We start from the raw sequence: 17304 nt of genomic DNA, 5'->3' as shown, positions 1-17304 counted from the left end.
AGGGTGGGGGATTCAGAATCGAAATGAGATTGACTTGTGACACAAAGTAGTATTTCTTGTACATCTGATTTTGTGGCCCGAGATTCACACCCATCACGCTTCCCAGCCATTTATTTATTCAACCAATACTTATTTTGTACCTACTATGCACAAAAGACAATGGGAGAGAAAAAGCCACACGGGACGTACCTCTAACACATCTATTTGTAAAATCCTCAACATGAGCCCATGGCAGCCACACGTCACAATGGAAAGCCTTCTGCTCTCTATTGGCTGAACTCGGTAAGAATGGGTGAGTGTGAAATAAATGACCTTCTTGGCTTAAAAGAAAAGTAGGGTTCATTTCTGTGAAGTAAGGAAATATATGCATTTCCTATCTATATTTATCTCTACCTGAATATTAGAACATTGTCTTTCATAAAGCATTCTTTGCTCACTCCCGATGAAAATTTTCTCTCCTTTTCCTAAACTACTGTGGTACACTACGTATATTTCTGCTATCCATTTGCCACATTTTAACTCATATAATTAACTTTTGCAGAAGTGTCGTATCTCCCTTTTAATATCCCTGGAGGAGTGATGTTTCAAAGCATTATCACAGTACCTTGTACCTAAGTGCACATAAATGGCACCGTAACATAACAACAAGCAAGTTATCACCAAATAACGCTCCTCAAAATATGGACCCCTTCCATCAGCTACTCCGGGTGCTTGTGAAAATTCAGATTTCTGGGCGATCCTCCGGCCCTACTGAATCAGAACCTCTGGGCATGAAGTCGAGCAGCCACATTTCAATGAACGCACCACAGTTCAAGAACTATGAACGTCAGGGAATGACAGTCACAGGAAAGTGTGAGATGGCAGACAGGCTCACCTGGAATGCTGACTGGTTGTGGGTGCTGCTGAATGGAACTCTTAGGCTGAGTCTAGAGAGACTCTGGGAACCGAAGGCACCAAACAGTGATGTCTGTCGCGGCCACGAGAGGTATGGGGCGGGGCAGTTGATGGGCAGCTGGGCATTTCTGAATGTTGGTCTCAGAAATGGAGAGAGTGTACCACCCATCTTAAGAATAATCACAAGTTATCCTTGTAGAGGTGTTAGGCACAGGGTGTCAAACTCATTTTCACCAGGGGCCACATCAGCCCCATGGTTGTCTTCAAAGGACTGAATGCAGTTTTCGGACTGTAGAGATGTAACCACTGCTCAACAGTTAAGTGAGAACTTGGCGCTGCCACAGGTTAGAAACCAGGTGCCAGGCTGGATAAAACAAGAGTTTGGCCCATGGGCCTTGTGTTTGCCACCTGTGTGTTTTTCCTAAAATTTTTATGACAATTCCAGGAAATGACGTTTTTCGGATGGCTTATACAAATCTAGAAGGGAAAAAAAAAAGCCCATCTAAGGGTTACAGCTTCCACACACCTCTGCCTCCCCTGGGATATCCTAGACCTGGGACTTGGGTGGCTAGTGTTTCTGCTGATTATGTGCAATGGGCACCCACAGCAGGAGTGACCCTACTTCCAGGATTGCAGGGACAAGGGAAGATAGTGGTTCTAGGAACTCCAAAGGTTAATGATATGAAGAGTCTCTGGACAGGAGCTGTGGCCTTTGGTAGACACAATCTATGCCAATACAGTGGGGTGGGAGCTGACAGAATTAGTAACTGGATCTCATTCTCTTGTACCCTTCAACCTCCAAAAAGAATCTTTGACAAGGAATCCTATTGTTCTAGTCCTTATGGGTCAGCTCTTTGGAACTAAAAGCAGGGTGAAGAAAGGTTGTGAGCGGATATGAAGGAAGACATGGAAAATAAACAACAAAATTCTCCTATCAGATCTAATTTTTGTAATGCTTCTTTTGTATCTCGCTCCTCAGGAATCTACAGATTTCTGAAGTCTTGCTTTCACAATCCCCTCTGAATATTTACTATAGTTGTCTCCATAGATACTCTTTCTGTTTGCTTTTAAGGCAGAACTGGGAGGACCATTGGAATAATAATAATCCATCTGCTATGTACTGAGTTGTGAGCCCCACAAACTCATTGCTTGAAGTCCTAAATTCTAATGTGACTTTATCTGGAGATAAGGCCTTTCAGGAGGCAACTGAAATTAAATGCTGCATAGAGCGGGCCCCTAATGTAATAGAACCAGCGATCTTATAAGAAAAGGAAGAGACACCAAGGGTATGAGTGCTTGTATGTGCACCGATGCGTGTGCATGCATGAACGGAGAAGAGGCCATCTGAGAACAGAGCAAGGAGGAGGCTATCTACAAAACAAGGAGAGTCCTCCGGAGACACCAACCCTGGTAAGCAACTTGATCTTGGAATTCTAGCCTCAAGGATTCTGAGAATTAAATTTCTTTTGCTCAAGCCACCCAGGCAGTGGTATTTTGTCAGGCAAGCCTAGCTGAATAATATGCCATTGCTTCTAAACATCTTTCTTTGAGCATTGTATTGTCTCATTCTTTATACATATCGCCTACTATTATATTTAACCCTCAGAATCCTAGGAAGTAGGTATCATCAAACCCGTTCTCACAGACAAAAGCTGAGATAAGAGAAGTGAGTGGCTTCTCCAAGGCCACAAAACATAGTAAGTAGCAGAGATCTGTTCCTGGAACTTCTGCCTTGTTTGGCTGTAAAGCCAGTACACTGTGCTGGTATCACATGAGAAAGGAATGTTAATTACTGTGGCTCTGCTGTGGCTGGGGTCAGTTAAGAACAATTATTTTACGTTTCTGCGGCACCCTTAGCCTTGTCTTTTCATACTTCTTGGGCTTTGATTATTACCCAGACTCATGACTCTCAAAGCTATAACTGCAAGCCACTCCTTTTTCTTTAGTTTCAGACCCGTCTTTGCTACTTTCTACTGTATACTCACCTGGATGCCCCACATGCATCATAACTCAGTAAAGAGCCACACATTGAAATATTTGTGGTATCCTAGATTCCTTCCTGTCATCTCACTAAACTGGTCCAAACTGGTCACTAACCCTCGTGGCTTTAATCTTCTAATTGTTTCTCAAATATATTATTTCCTCTTCATTTCCATTGCAGCTGCTCCCAGCCCAGTGCCTGGATGACTACAGCGACCTCCTAAACCGCGTCTCACCACCTTCCATCCTTCCCACTGCTACCTCAGGATTTTGTAACCACAAAATTGCCCTGTGTGATTACTCCATTGCCTTTGTTAAAATGCAAATTTCTTAATGAGTCAAGATCTGACAGCCACCTTCAGTTTCATCTCCCCAGCTAAGGCCAAAAGCAAATCATTTGACTTGTCGGTCTAGTATTTAAAAGAGCTTGCTGGTGTTAGGCTGCCTTAACTTGAATTAAAGCTTGACCTCTTCCTAGGTGTGCCAAATATGTGTGTAAACTTAACTAGGTGTCTAAACATGAATAACAGAATCTTCACAGGGTTATTATAAGGATTAAGAGAGCTAATACACACAATGAGCTTGTATCTTAACCGACACATAATTTGTTAAATATTAGCTATTATTGTTATCATTAGCCCTCTCAACCCATCCATTGCTCCTGGTCCCTCTGCCCGAAATACCCGTCATCTCTCAGCATCTGGCTATCCTTTTCTTTTTTATCAATACTTAGTGCAGGAGTCCCATCTCCCAGCAAGTTTTCCCTGCCCCCATCCTCCTATTTCATTGGTCCCCACCGTTTCCTTTGCAAACTTCTTTGTCACTGTAACTACCGTTTGCGTCTACCACACTAAGCTTGAAGTCCATAAAGGAGGGACAGTATTTTTTCCTTCTTTTTTAAACACAACTTACGGACAAATAACTTTTTTGTGTGTGTAACTGCAGAGAACGACCAGGTATTATGACACCCGTGAATCATTGTTCCTAAAGTCTACTTTGTCTATTGTGGCCACTTGCCAAGAGTATGGGACAAGACTACTCAGAGTACTTCGGGGGTGAGGGGGCTATCGATTCTGAAAACACGAACCCGGGAGAAGAAGGGGCTCCCTTCCCACTTTTCCTATTCCAAGAAACTCCTTAATAGAAGCCTCGGGTCTTGCAACCGCTTGCAACCGGTCGGGAACACACGACCCGCCCGGTCGCACTCCCCACCTGAGCATGTGACTGATACTTGTCTGCGCCTGCGCCATTCTAGGGCGGAAGGTTCCTCCGTTGAGAGTGGAGCCACGGCTTACCTCTTCTGATTGGGCGATGGGAGCCAAAGCTGACGGAGCGGAAATGACGTCAAGCGGCGCAGGCGCCCGCGGCCCTGCGGCGCGGAGGCTGCTGGGGGCTGCGCGCCCTACCTTCTCTCGTCTCTTCCTCCCCCGCGCCGGCCCCGCCCCCTCGCCGCTCCGCTCCCTGGCGTGACTCGGCACTGTGATCCCCGGGAGAAGCTCCGCGGTCGCCACCTGCTCGGTCCAGGCCCCGGCCTTCCTCTCCCGGGTCGGCGTTTTCTGTTTCGAAGCCCCTGGCGTCGCAGCCTCCTTTGCAGGCTCTCTGAGAATGGTGGGAGTGAAGCCGGTCGGGAGCGACCCGGATTTCCAGCCGGAGCTAAGCGGGGCAGGCTCCAGGCTCGCCGTGGTCAAGTTCACCATGCGAGGGTGAGGCCGGGCCCGAGCCCTGTGGCCCCTGCCGTCCATCGGTGCTTTCCTTCCACTCTTTCCCGATCCCGATTCCCTGTGGACTCCTCCTGCTCCAGAATGTCTGGCGCTGCCCGTAGCCCCAGGCCGCTGCCCACTAGGCCTCAGCTCTTGGGTCTGAGTCCCCGTTGTGCACATGGGTGTGTTTCTGGCGGGGACGGAGGCCAGGCTGGCCGACTTCCCCAGCCCAGGAGATACCCGCTAGCCCGTTTTGAATCCTCCCACGAACCCTGTTCTCGGGGGCGTCCCGGCTCTATTCTTTTTAGTCTGGGAGCCTCCGACATCCGCCCCTGCTTGCGGCTGCCCCTTTCTTTCCGGGAGCTAGCTGTCACTTGCATCTTAGAAACCTTGAAATCTTAATTTACTGAACGCTTTGCTACTCTGCACCACCTGCATTTTTTTGTAAACCCTTGGAAGCTGCAGATGGGGCTGTCCAACTAATCTGCGTGGTACTTAGTCAAAAGGCAGAGCTTATGCATTTAAAATTAAGTTAATGTTGGGTTGGGTTGCTTTTTAATTTCCTACGTTTTTGTTGCGTGTTTGGTCAGTAGCTTTGTAAGAAACGTACATAAGAAAAACATACTTTTTATGACCGAATGCCATCACATACATCGGGAAACCTAAGCTTCCCGATGTATGTGATGGCATACGGTCACAAAAATTACAGTAGGTGTGTATAATACAGGTAGATAGGTGTCCAAATGTTTGGGTTTGACCAAACGGGCTTCGTTTTTTACCCGAGGAATTAAAGGACGGGGACCTTGAAAAGATGTTCACTGGCTTTGGTAAATCATAACATAATTTACAGGTCGCAGAGCTGGTGGATCTTCCATATTGGTCGGGTGTGCAGGGTTCCTGTGTTGGAACTAGGCATCCAGGATCCAGGAACAAGAGTCGAGCGCGTGCATTTACCGACCTTCTCTTCTTTGTGCTGGTGCCTAGTTAGAAGGATTGGAGGTCTCAGTTGCCTCGACTCACAGTATTACTTACACTTACAGTAACTTGGAGAAATGTACTATCCCTGTTTATGTAAAGCATTTTATTCTCTAACTAACTATATAAACAAAGCAGTATGTTGAATCCCGGAGCAAAAAGTGATTCAGATCTATTAAACATGATTCAATAAATGTTGAGTAAAAAAGTGGCGACATTAGGATTAAAGGGGATGGAGGGATGTAGATAGAAATGAAGACAAATTAGGACTTATTTTTGGACCAACTGTTACACATAGTTGAAAAGGGGTAGTACAATGAATTTTATGGGATAGATGAATTAGGTGGGATAGAGCACCTATTTGACATGTGGACTTTGACATTTGCTAAACTGGAGGATACAGAGTTCATACATAAGCACATGCCTAAAAGGAATGTCAGAATTCTATAACTGTGTCTTCCCAGGATTAACAATTTTGTAATGTCCATACTCTTAATACGGGGAATACTTGTACAATTGTTAAGTACCTAAGCCGGAGTCAGAAAAGGGAAGAGGTGTTTCTAACAGTGAATCTCATTTTTAGTTCACTTCCCTGATTTAATTGGTGGGAGCATTTATACTTTTGTCCTTCAAGGGTACACTCTCCCCCTCTTTTACTGTAGTAGAGAGGGAGAGATGACAGAGTAATACATTATTAATGGCAGTGAGAAGAGTGGGAAAATGTGGCTAAGGAAACACCTTCATTAGCAATGTATTATTTAACCATAAACAAAACTGCAGACATTGATTGGTAAAGCACCGTTATTATTTACTTTTAAAAGGTATTTTGATGGGGTGAAAATTTTACTTTTTAAAAACTGAGGGCAAATAAAATGGTTGAGTTTAGAGAACTTTTAAATTCAAGAGTATATTTAGGTAGTTACACATCTGGTTAGATTGTATTATGGCCCTTAAACCATTCCTACATAAACTTTATGTCATCATGACTCTGGATTTACATATGTGGGTAGCAGTATTAGACAACAGCTAACTGTACCAAGTTAAATCATATAGGAAACCTCTTAGATCAAAGTTAATGTCCCATTTTAGGCCAAGAAAATAGTTTTCTCCAGTGCCTGCATCATTCCCTTTCCGATTCTACGTTAACCCTTATTCCTTATTTTCCACTTTCATGCCTTATACTGTCTATTAATTTTACCAAACACTACACACATTGTTACTCTTCTGTTTAAAAATCTTCAGGTTTTTTTTCATTTTTATGAAATGAATCTTCAGTTCATTTTTCATTTTTTCATTTTTATAGGTAGTAATACATATAACAGAAAATTTAGCATTTTAAACATTTTTAAGTGTACAGATCAGTGACATTCAGTATACTCATTTGTTTAAGCCCTTTTATTGACTCATTCAGTCTTCAAAATAATGAAATTATCCCCATTCTACAGTTGTGGAAACTGAGTCACAGAGGGGTTAAATAACTTAAGTCCCATTGGTGAGTGCACTATTTGGGTTGTTAAGGGTTGTCCTTGCCCTTCTTAGCCTAAGAGGAAGGGAAGTGTAGTTTCATTTCTGCGCAGTGAAGAGCCTGACGTTTTTCAGGAAATGTCTTGAATGCTTTGGCTACAGCCCTGCCTGCAGGGCTAGTCTTATGACCCAGGACAATTCACTTCGCTCTTTGGCATTCTTTCCCCTACCTGTTAATGGGAATACTAACATTTAACCTAATCATATTGTTTAGAGAATAAAATGATATATGCAAATTAATATGCTATGGTAATCTGTTTTTATAACTGGTATCCCCAACTGTTGCTTTTTAAATCAACCCAGATACATTTTAGTGGTCACAAGCAGTGCCATTTTTGTTATCATTGGTAGTTAAGCTCCAATGTTAAAAGAATATACATTTTCTCCCCCATAAAATCCAGCATAAATGATTTTTTTATCCTGAATTCATGAATGTATCACTTTTGTAATGTGTTTACTATGTATTTAATTTTCTTAAAGCAAGTGTTACTTTGTAGTTGATTAGGTGTTATATTTACCACCCAAGAAGAATGTTAATGTGTATTAGGATGTTGAGTTCTCATGGCTTTGGTAGCTTGTCCAAATAATACTCATGTGTATATTGTATTAATTATTTATAGCAAAATTGCTGTGGACTGAGGGTAGCTTACTATAGCACAGAGTTAGCAAGCCCCAAAGACCATAGGAATGAGGCAGATTAATATTAGGCAGTGAGGTAGGTAGTTTTAAGATCACTAGGGGCATGGTGAGTTGAAAGAACAGAGAATTTGATCAACTAAACTTTGAAGTATGGCATGCATACAAAAATGCACACAGATTGTTTAAATGTATAGTTTGACAAATTTTCAAAGTGGTTACGTGCATTTGAGCAACACCAGCACTCCTGATACTCCTGCGAGAGCGTCCTCATTACTGTTGGATTTCAACTGTATAGTTTGGTTTTGCCTGGATTTGAACTTTATAAAAATGGTATCATACAGTATGTAGTCTGTATGGATTCTTTTCAGGAGCGTATAAATAAGTTTCATCTTGGCAGTTCATTTAGAAAAAACAGCAAAAGCACTCCCTGGGTAGGCCGTGGTTCTGGGTGTTTGGAATAGCAGTTAAGAGTTGGTTTTGGCCTTGGCTGGGTGGATGTGTTGCTTGGAGCGTTGTTCCATGTGCCAAAATGCTTTGATTCCCAGTCTGGGCGCCTTGGGGGTTTGATCCCTGGGCTGGGCCTGTATGGAGTGGATGTTTCTCTTCCTCTCTCCCTCCCTCCCTCTTTCCCTCCGGCCCCTCCTCCGCACCTCTCTCTTCTCTATCTCCACTCTCTCTACTCTCTCTGCCTTCCTTCCTCTCTCTCCCAAATCAATAAACATATTCTCCAGTGAGGATTAAGAGAAAAAAAAACGGTTGAGTTTGTGATCAAATCCCAGCACTGTACTTCATTGTTCTTGTCTTTAAAAATAAAGAATTACAAAGCTTAAATGAATTTAAGGGTTTTGTAAGTTGTATGACATATAGTAAGTGTTCAGTGAATGGTAGCTATTTTGTATTATTAGTAGGACTAATTATGATTATGCCTCTCTACTAATAAATATAATACATCTAGAATTTACCTATTTTAAAGTTATACTGTGCAGAAAAAATAAGCTTTTAAAAAATGTCTTCAGAAAGTCCATACATTTCCCTTCCCAGTTTTCAAGTGGAATGTGTTTATACATGTGACTGTTCGAGGTAGAGCATTGGCAACTTGAGCAAATAGGGAAGAACAGCGAGTTCCTGACATAGAATTCGTATTACAACTGTAAACAAGAAAGCTTACATGTTAAGAAGAAACTAATGTGGTGCTTGCAGAGAAGCTGATTTGGGCCTGGATTTAGGAGTTAGCGGTTCTAGTTGTGGTCATGCCATTAACTCGCGTGTCTCGTCTTGGACAAGTTATTTAATTTTCTGGTCTTCAGTTCTCACTTATTAAATAATTTTAGGTTAGGGCAGTTTAAAAGTTTTAGTCTTGTGGGTTTGGTTCTTCATGAATTGCAGAAAGTAGCAGGTGGTTTGCTACTTTTTTTATCTCAAAAAGCATAACAGAATCCTCACATCTCCATTTTGCACATTGGAGTTAACAGATAAGCTTTCAGTCAAAAAGAATTTCAGAGGTAGACAAAGAACTCTTCTTTTTTAAACCTTTGGACTAGATGTTCGGTGGTGTTTTTGGTAACAAGTCCAAAGGTCTTATGATTGTGAACTAAGGGCTGTGAATCAAGGTCTGACAAGAGGAAAAACTACAATCCTAAAATTCAAGCATATTTGGGGTAATTTAGAGATTGGAGAAGTCCTTGGAGAATTCATTCACTTCTCATTTTATACATGTATAAATCGGGTAATATGTTTACAAGCTCAACCAATAATGGAAATTTAAGTTTACTCTTAAATGCTAATGATAAGCAGGGCAAACATCTTACTTAAAATAACTGGTCAGTTAATTTGAATTATTACAGTGTGAAAGTATAGTGCTATATAATATTTGTGCTTCTGTATTCTATGACTTATTTTGACTTAAGTTCCAATCTATGTTGACTAACTGTAATTAAGCAAAAGATCTAGATAAGGTTAATTTTAATAGGGAGCGGTTATTTGCAAGGTAGCCCTTATTTTATAGTCTGTTTGGCTGCAAGAAGTGTTTCCTTAACACCAATTAGTTCATACATGATTGGTGACGAGAGCGGTGATGTCAGTATTAAGTGGACCTTGTGTTGTTTCGTATTCTGTTTTTCGCAGATAGTGATGAGCAGGAGTGGAAATAGAACCTTTAGCAGGAAGGAGAAACGCTAGCCCTCAGCCACACAGGCCAGCTTCCTTTCAGGTTTATTTTAAGAAGGTTAAAGTTAATAAAATTTAACGTGAGCACCCAGCTCAGTTGCTCAAGGGCTCCTTCTCAGTGTCGCACTTCCTCCTGTCCCCACCGGCTTGCACGCCAGTCCCACTGGCCCGGAGCTGCTCTTCCTTCCCTCTGGATCCCCAGCACCTGTGAGTGGGCACTTCCACCCGATTGTTTGGTTTATTTTAAATACCCTCTGAGGCAGCCGCTGGGTCTGAGCCTCCTGCCTAGCTGCCCAAGTATTTCCTGAGTACTACTTACTGTTTTTCTTGGGATATTTTTACAAAATTGTGTGGGTTTCAGTGGTTCTCCTCAGTCTTATTTTTCCCCCCATACACTCTCTATTTTGCAGCATGCTTTTACAGAAGGCAGTTTTTTCAGGAATGAGTAAGTATATTGTTGTGTAGCCTAAAGACCTCTGCCTCTTTTGTTACTACTTATTTAATATTTTAAAATAAAAATACCTGCTCATCATAAAAAAGCAAAGGTTGCAGAAGTATGGATAATTTTTAAAGTTTCCCCTAAACTTGTGTGTGTAATGTGATCATAGAAAACATTTTGTCATGAGACTTTTCTTTATACAGCACAAATTATTCTTATCCCCAGTATGAATGGGTCATACTTGTAATACTATATCTCTCTTAATTGCCATTTAGTTTCTTTCCTTTTCTTTTCTTCTCTTTCCTTTTCTTTTCTTGCCTATCTACAACCATTGCATTGAACTTCTTATACATACTGTGTAATTGAGTAAGTGTTAATATAGGATTGACTTTTAGAAGTAAGATTGTTAAATAAATCTTGGGTTGTACTCATTTAAAATTGGTAAGTAATGTTTAAGAAATTAATAGCTAGAAGTAATTTGCTAAACTACTCATAGATTTAGTTGACTATAAATGTTTTGTTTCTTTATAATTTTGTCTGAGGGCCTACTAGAGGATTGTTAAATCCAAAAATCTACTTTCAGAAGCATCTAGTTTAATATTTAAGAACTTAATAGTTACTTTCTTTGATGTGAGGCTTAAGGATGGCACGGGATGAGAGCGCTGCTTAGAATGTTAAGAGTAGAGAGACAGTCACAGTTGGAATTTGAACATTTTGTGCTTTGAAATTTGCTTTTCCTTGTGTTTCTGTGTCCAAAAGCCAAGATTTTTCTCATTCCTTTGACTTTTTATTGAGATACAACATACACAGTACAGAATTCTAAATGTATATGGCTTAGTCAAGTTTTACAAACTGGACGCATGCACCCATGTAATCAGCTTCTGGACAGATAGGACCTTACTAGCCTCTTGAATTCTCTCACGTGATACCATCCTGTCATGAACTTTCACAAAGGTAACCTTTGTCCTGATATGTACCACCGTTGGTTCATTTTGCCTGTATTTGAACTGAACACACCTGGAATCACTCTGTACATCTTTCCTCAGTAGTATTTGTAAGGTTCACCCATGTTTTTGCAAGAGATTTTACATTAGTCATTTTCATTGTATAGTATTCCACTACATGAATAACTACAATTCATTTACTCATTATGTTATTGATAGAAATCTGAGTAGTCCTCAGTTTGGGGCTATAAGAAATGTTGCTGCTATCAGTTTTTGTTCTTTTGTTTTCTTTTTTTTTTTAAAGATTTTATTTATTTATCTTAGAGGGGAAGGGAAGGAGAGAGAGAGAGAGGGAGAGAGAAATATTAATGTATGGTTGCCTCTCATTCGTCCCCTGCCGGGAACCAGGAACCTGGAACTGGCCTGCAACCCAGGCATGTGCCCTAACTGGGAATCGAACTGCGATCGTGTGGTTCACAGGCCCGCACGCAATCCACTGAGCTACACAGCCAGGGCCTTTTGTTTGTTTTCAATGCTGTAAGGCAGGCATATGTGGACATTTGTTTCTGTGTGCCCCAGACATCATCATAGGTAGGCGTTAACCTCGCATTAGCAGAGACTGCAGTTTCTTTTCTTCCTGTCTGAAGCGGGTCATACCAACTGTCCTGAGTTCAGTTGCTGCACTTTCGTGACCATACTGCATGCTTTCTTGTTTTCGCTGTTTTGGTGAGTTTCGTTTGTACACACATTCCCTGGTTTCCCTAGTGGCTGGTCACACAGGAGGACATCCTTGCATATTTATTGACTGTCTTGATCACCTCATTTGTCAGGTACCTATTCGGAAGTTTACCTATTTCTCTTTTGGGGTGTCATTCTCGTTCTTACTCATTTGGAGGAGAGTTTTTACATACTAGACGTATTAAGTCCTTTGTTTATATTTGACAGATTTTTTAAAAAATCACTTTGTGGGTTATCTTTTTACCCTCTAATATTGTGATAAGTCTCAGTGTTAATATTTTCCAGTTTATCAAGTATATTCCAATATATCATTATGATTTTTTCTTTAGTGGCTTTTGTGTTTTCAGAAATCTTTGCATACTCCAAAGTTTAGAAAGTGTTCTCTCTATATTTTCTTAACAGTCTTAATATTTTACCTTTCACATTTTAATCTATAATCCATCTGGAATTGGTGCTTGTGTATGGTGTGAGGTAGGGGTCAAAATTCATTTTTTCCCCCATTTGGATGTCTAGTTGACCAAGCACTGTCGTCCTTTCCCCACTGCACTTTTGTGTCACCCTTTTATAAAACAGGCTACTGGGTGTGGGGTGGGTCTTTTTTTTTTTTTTTTACATAGGTCAGTTTGTTATCCTTGTGCCAATATGGTACATTTTTAATTTATAAAGCTTTGATAGTTTTTAATATCTTGTAATGTAATTTCTTCAGCTTTGAACCTTAAAATAGCTTGGGATATACTCAATATTTCCCTATAAGTTTTAGAATATAAATTTGTTAAATTTTCCAAGAAAACCTAGTGGGGTATTCTGTGGACTATAGAGACCAAATTGAGAATTGACATCTTGAAAATACTGAATTATCCAATTCATAAGCGTGGCATATTCCTTCATTTAAGTAGATTTTTAAGTTGTCTCAGTGAACACTGAAAGACTTGACACTATTGACCTCTAGATTCGTAACACTCATCTGTAGTCACTGAGACAATTGGTATTAGCCCTGGCTGAGGTCACCTCAGTTGGTCAGAGTGTCATCCTGATACACCAGGGTTGCAGGTTTGATCTCTGGTCGGGGTACATACAAGAGTCAGCCAACAAGTACACAGATAAGTGGACAACAGTCGGTGTCTTTCTCTCTCCCCCTTCTTCTCTCTTTCAAAAGAAAAATCAGTAAGAATAAAAGACAGTGTGGTATTGAAGCAAGTTACCTAAATAGTTCAGAGGAAAGAACTAGAAAGCCTAAAGCCAGGCTGATCAGAATTTGTGTTTTCTGTTCTGTCTTTTCATTGATGAGTTCTTCACAGTATCAACCCAGTCTTTGGTGTTGTTTTACCGAGCATGTCTTTTGCCTTTCTCGCAGGTGTGGGCCGTGTTTAAGGATTGCCCCGGCATTCAGCACTATGAGTAATAAGTACCCACAGGCGGTTTTCTTGGAAGTAGATGTGCATCAGTGTCAGGTAAGGGGGAGGGGCCCTTTTTACAAGATGTTGTTTACAACTCGATTTGAATTTCAACGTTAGTATTGTCCTGTGTTCTCTCTTTATGCATATAGTGTTTATTAATTTGAAAATAAGGAAGTGGTATGTTGATATGATCATTATAAATGCCATCGTGGCTGCATTAGTTAAGAAGGGCAATTCGATTATTAATTGCTTCTGAGTTTATTTATCCCTCTGGGAAACGGTATGCTGTTTATGAGAGAGCTGTGTTGTATTGTACAGCAATTTCTGTACGGGGAGCTAATTGTTCTGCTGCATAAAGTATTTAACACTAAAACTGGTAAGAAAAAACAACAGTGCTCTTCTTCATTGTGGATGCAAAGCAAATAATATAATGTAGTTGTGCATCAGTGGGTAACGTAGTTTAAAGCATGGGCCTGCCTTTTTTTAAGTAGCAATCAGGAATAAATTATTATACATGTTTTAGTCCATGCTTCTGATATTTAACTTCCTTACAGATAGAATTTGAATATTCACAGTGGTTTAAGATTAATTTTAATTCATAATGCTATCGTATTTGTCGATTCTAGGGAACAGCTGCCACCAACAATATATCAGCAACACCTACGTTTTTGTTTTTTCGAAACAAAGTAAGAATTGATCAATATCAAGGAGCAGATGCTGTGGGATTGGAAGAGAAAATCAAGCAGCACTTAGAAAACGACCCCGGAAGCAATGAGGACACAGACATTCCCAAAGGCTATGTACGTAGACTTGAACATGAGATTGAGATGCGTCTGCCTCTGCCATGGTTGGGTTAGGGGAGACTGACTGTGTTTTCATGTTTTATCTCTTACTAGTTTGGATACTTTCAGTAAGAACTTCACACGTAAATTCACTGGCTGACTATTGGGGTTTGTCTGTGTGCACGTATTACAACTTTATCCCCCATCGTTAACTATTTTCCTGCTGATTTTCTTCGTCACTTTTAAAAAAAATCTGCTTTCTGAACTATTTTAATAGCCATTTTAAGACCTTAAAAAATACCTTTTGCCCCCCCGAAAGTAATATGCTAGTTATTGATTTTGTTTTAGAACCAAATATGACTTGAGTATTGGATGTGTTTTTCTAGTTTTAAGAGTAAGTTATTCTAAATAAAACTTGAAGACTTAATTTAAACAATTTTGAAAACTAGTATGAATAGTTATAATGCAATATCTTTATATTTGAGAGTTAATCAGGAAGTTAGTAAGATTTATAAGTAGTATTTTATGGTACCTGATTTGTTCATGCAAACTGGTAAATAAAGTTCTCATATTGGCAGATCAAGAAATTATTTTTTTTAAAGTGTTACCTCAAATTAAAGCTAATATATGAAAGGATATATATTGAGTACATTAAAGCAGACCTGTGTCATGGGGCTACAAGTCTTTGCCCGAAGACCCTTAAATTCATGCTGAATAAGGAGACTCGACAGGGAAATACGAAAGATTCTTTGAGTGTGTTTGTAGGCGCGGGGGCTGTATCTCCAAAAAGTACCCAGCACGTGGTGCTGACAGTTATTTCTAGTTAGGGAAGCACAGTGTATATTGACTTGAAGTAGAACTATTATATATTGAATAATAACTTGAAATTTGCAATATCCAGTTAGAAAGTTTAAACATGTTGTGTAAGTCAGGGTTATGGCACCTTTTGGAAATTTTTGGAAATCATTTACCTTGTAAACTGTTGCGTTTACATCTTTGTATTTTTTTCTTTATTACGAAGGGTGTTTGCATGAAAACACCTGAGCACAACAGCCCTGCTGCTTAGCTACAGGGATGCTTCCCTCTGCATCCGCAGCGTGTGCTATCAGTGTGCGCTATCAGTGTGCTGGCCTCAGGTGGGAAAATGAGCAGGACAAAAAAAATTTTAAGAAATAAAAAAAAATTGTTTGCATGCAAATGTTATGAATATAATGTGAAAAGCTATTAAAACATTTTTGTTTTTTCCCATCTGGTGTCAATCAAGATATTAAAAGTTTTGAACTATTTACATCTTAACAAAATTATTAAATATTTAATACTGGTAATATGTTCCCCAAAAAACATCACCCCTACAACACAAGTAGAGACTTAATGGGAATAAGAGACACTGAACGAAAACCTGTGTCTTAAGTATTTTAAATAGGGCATTACAAAAATGTATTGACAACTTTTAAATAAAGTCTTCAATTTTTTTGGAATAAAGACTTTTAGTCATTATGTTTTAATAAGAGGCTGTACAGTTGTTTATATGTGCTATAGTTCTGAAACTCATAATTTAACTGCAGCCAGAGTAAGATAAATGCATACATGTATCTCCTTTAGGAGGTTTCAGATATTGCAAAAGATACTCAAAAGGTTATGAATCATAATAGATTCTTATTCAGAAGTAAGAGAGTGCTTTTTTGAGCACACTGATTTAGTTTTTTAAAGTGTGTACTGAAGTTAGGAAAATTTAAAACATCTCTTCTCTCTTCATACTTTGCTGAGAGTACATACTATAGGTTCAAATAGCTCCCCTTTGCCCTCTAAATCAAGTCTTCTCCTCCCAAAGTTTGAGTGTGAGGCAGTCTGGAATTGAACTTGCATTTGTATGTGCTCTGAATCTTGAGGCTTATTGGTATATTGTTTTGACCTGAGAACTATACGTTTTGGTCTACAAATATGTCATCATTGATCAAAGTCAAATCAGACATTAAATCAGACCCTGATTTGTGTAGTAGTAGGTAGATCTTTCTTTAACCAAAATCTTGAAGAGTGGAGAGATTTTTGTAACTTTCTGTGGATCTCATTTTGGATTTTCCCCCTCTACCAAAAAAAATAGTGAAATTTGTCTAAAAAGAAACAAAACCAACAGTTGACATAGTACTACAAACACACACTCTCACCTATGTTCATCTGCTCTAAATATCGTGCTCCATGCTGCTATCCATCTACTTTTAATTTTTGCCAAAACATTTAAAAGTGACTGACAGACATCATGATGCTTCTGCAGTATTTCGGCACGTATCTTCTAAGAATAAGAATGTTTTTCTATGTAACCTGGACACCATTATCCTACTAAGAAATTCAGCATTGCTGTAGTATCTCTAATGTACACCTACATTCAGATTTCCTTAATTATCTGCAAAACATACTTTCTAGCTGTTTTTCTCCATGTAGGATCAAATCAAGGACCATGCATCGCGTTGAAGTTGTTCTTCCTCGTGTTCTTTAGTGTGGAAACTTCTCTGTGCCTTTTTTTTTTAGTTTAAACCAGCACCAGTGTAATACAGCAGCCACTAGGCACAAGTGGCTGTCGAGCACTTGTCACGTGACAGTTGCAACTGAGGAACTGAATTTTTAGTTTTAACTAATTTACTTCAAAACCACCACATGTGGCTAACGTCTATCTTATTTTATTGTACAGTCCAAGTCTATAAAACTGTCTGACTTAAGACTATCCCACACTCTGGATTTGTCCAATTGTATTCTCATAACTCTTTTCTCTTTGTTGGCAAGTTGTTACACAAATAGGTGATATTTCCCGCTGCATATTGTTAGAATATGTCATTTGGAAGTTACATCAGATCTGCAACATAATGCCAATTTGTTCAGATAGACAAAGCTCTTTAATGCAACTGTTTGAGTGTTGTATTTGTTTTGTGTGCCCAAATAAATAAACTTAAAATTGATTTAAAATAATTTATCTATTTAGTTCATTGCCATCATTAAGGTTTTGGAAATATGACTATAATTTTTTCGTCATGCCTGGGTTCTCAATCCAAGATACAGTATTGAAGCTGCTCATTGGTGGGATGGAAAACATCAGCATTTAAAGGATTTTCTCAAAACTGCCCTTTCAAGGCA

At 39.6% G+C, this 17304-nt stretch overlaps 1 protein-coding gene across 1 annotated transcript in view; it reads left to right on the top strand.

Annotated features, from left to right (window-relative positions):
* The first annotated feature begins 4288 nt into the window (after positions 1-4288).
* The window catches only part of TXNL1 (thioredoxin like 1), a 28753-nt gene continuing 15737 nt past the window's right edge, over positions 4289-17304 (top strand). Inside the window, exons 1-3 of the mRNA XM_037034786.1 lie at positions 4289-4577; positions 13354-13450; positions 14023-14196. Coding sequence (XP_036890681.1) covers positions 4480-4577; positions 13354-13450; positions 14023-14196 — 369 coding nt within the window. The 5' untranslated portion in view covers positions 4289-4479. The remainder of the gene's footprint in view (positions 4578-13353; positions 13451-14022; positions 14197-17304) is intronic.

Source organism: Sturnira hondurensis, unplaced genomic scaffold (assembly GCF_014824575.4).
Source record: "Sturnira hondurensis isolate 20B ecotype Veracruz unplaced genomic scaffold, ASM1482457v3 Scaffold0001872, whole genome shotgun sequence".
Classification (NCBI taxonomy): Eukaryota; Metazoa; Chordata; class Mammalia; order Chiroptera; family Phyllostomidae; genus Sturnira; species Sturnira hondurensis.
Note: the sequence above shows the minus strand (reverse complement) of the source record. Positions and strands in the feature narration are given on the sequence as shown.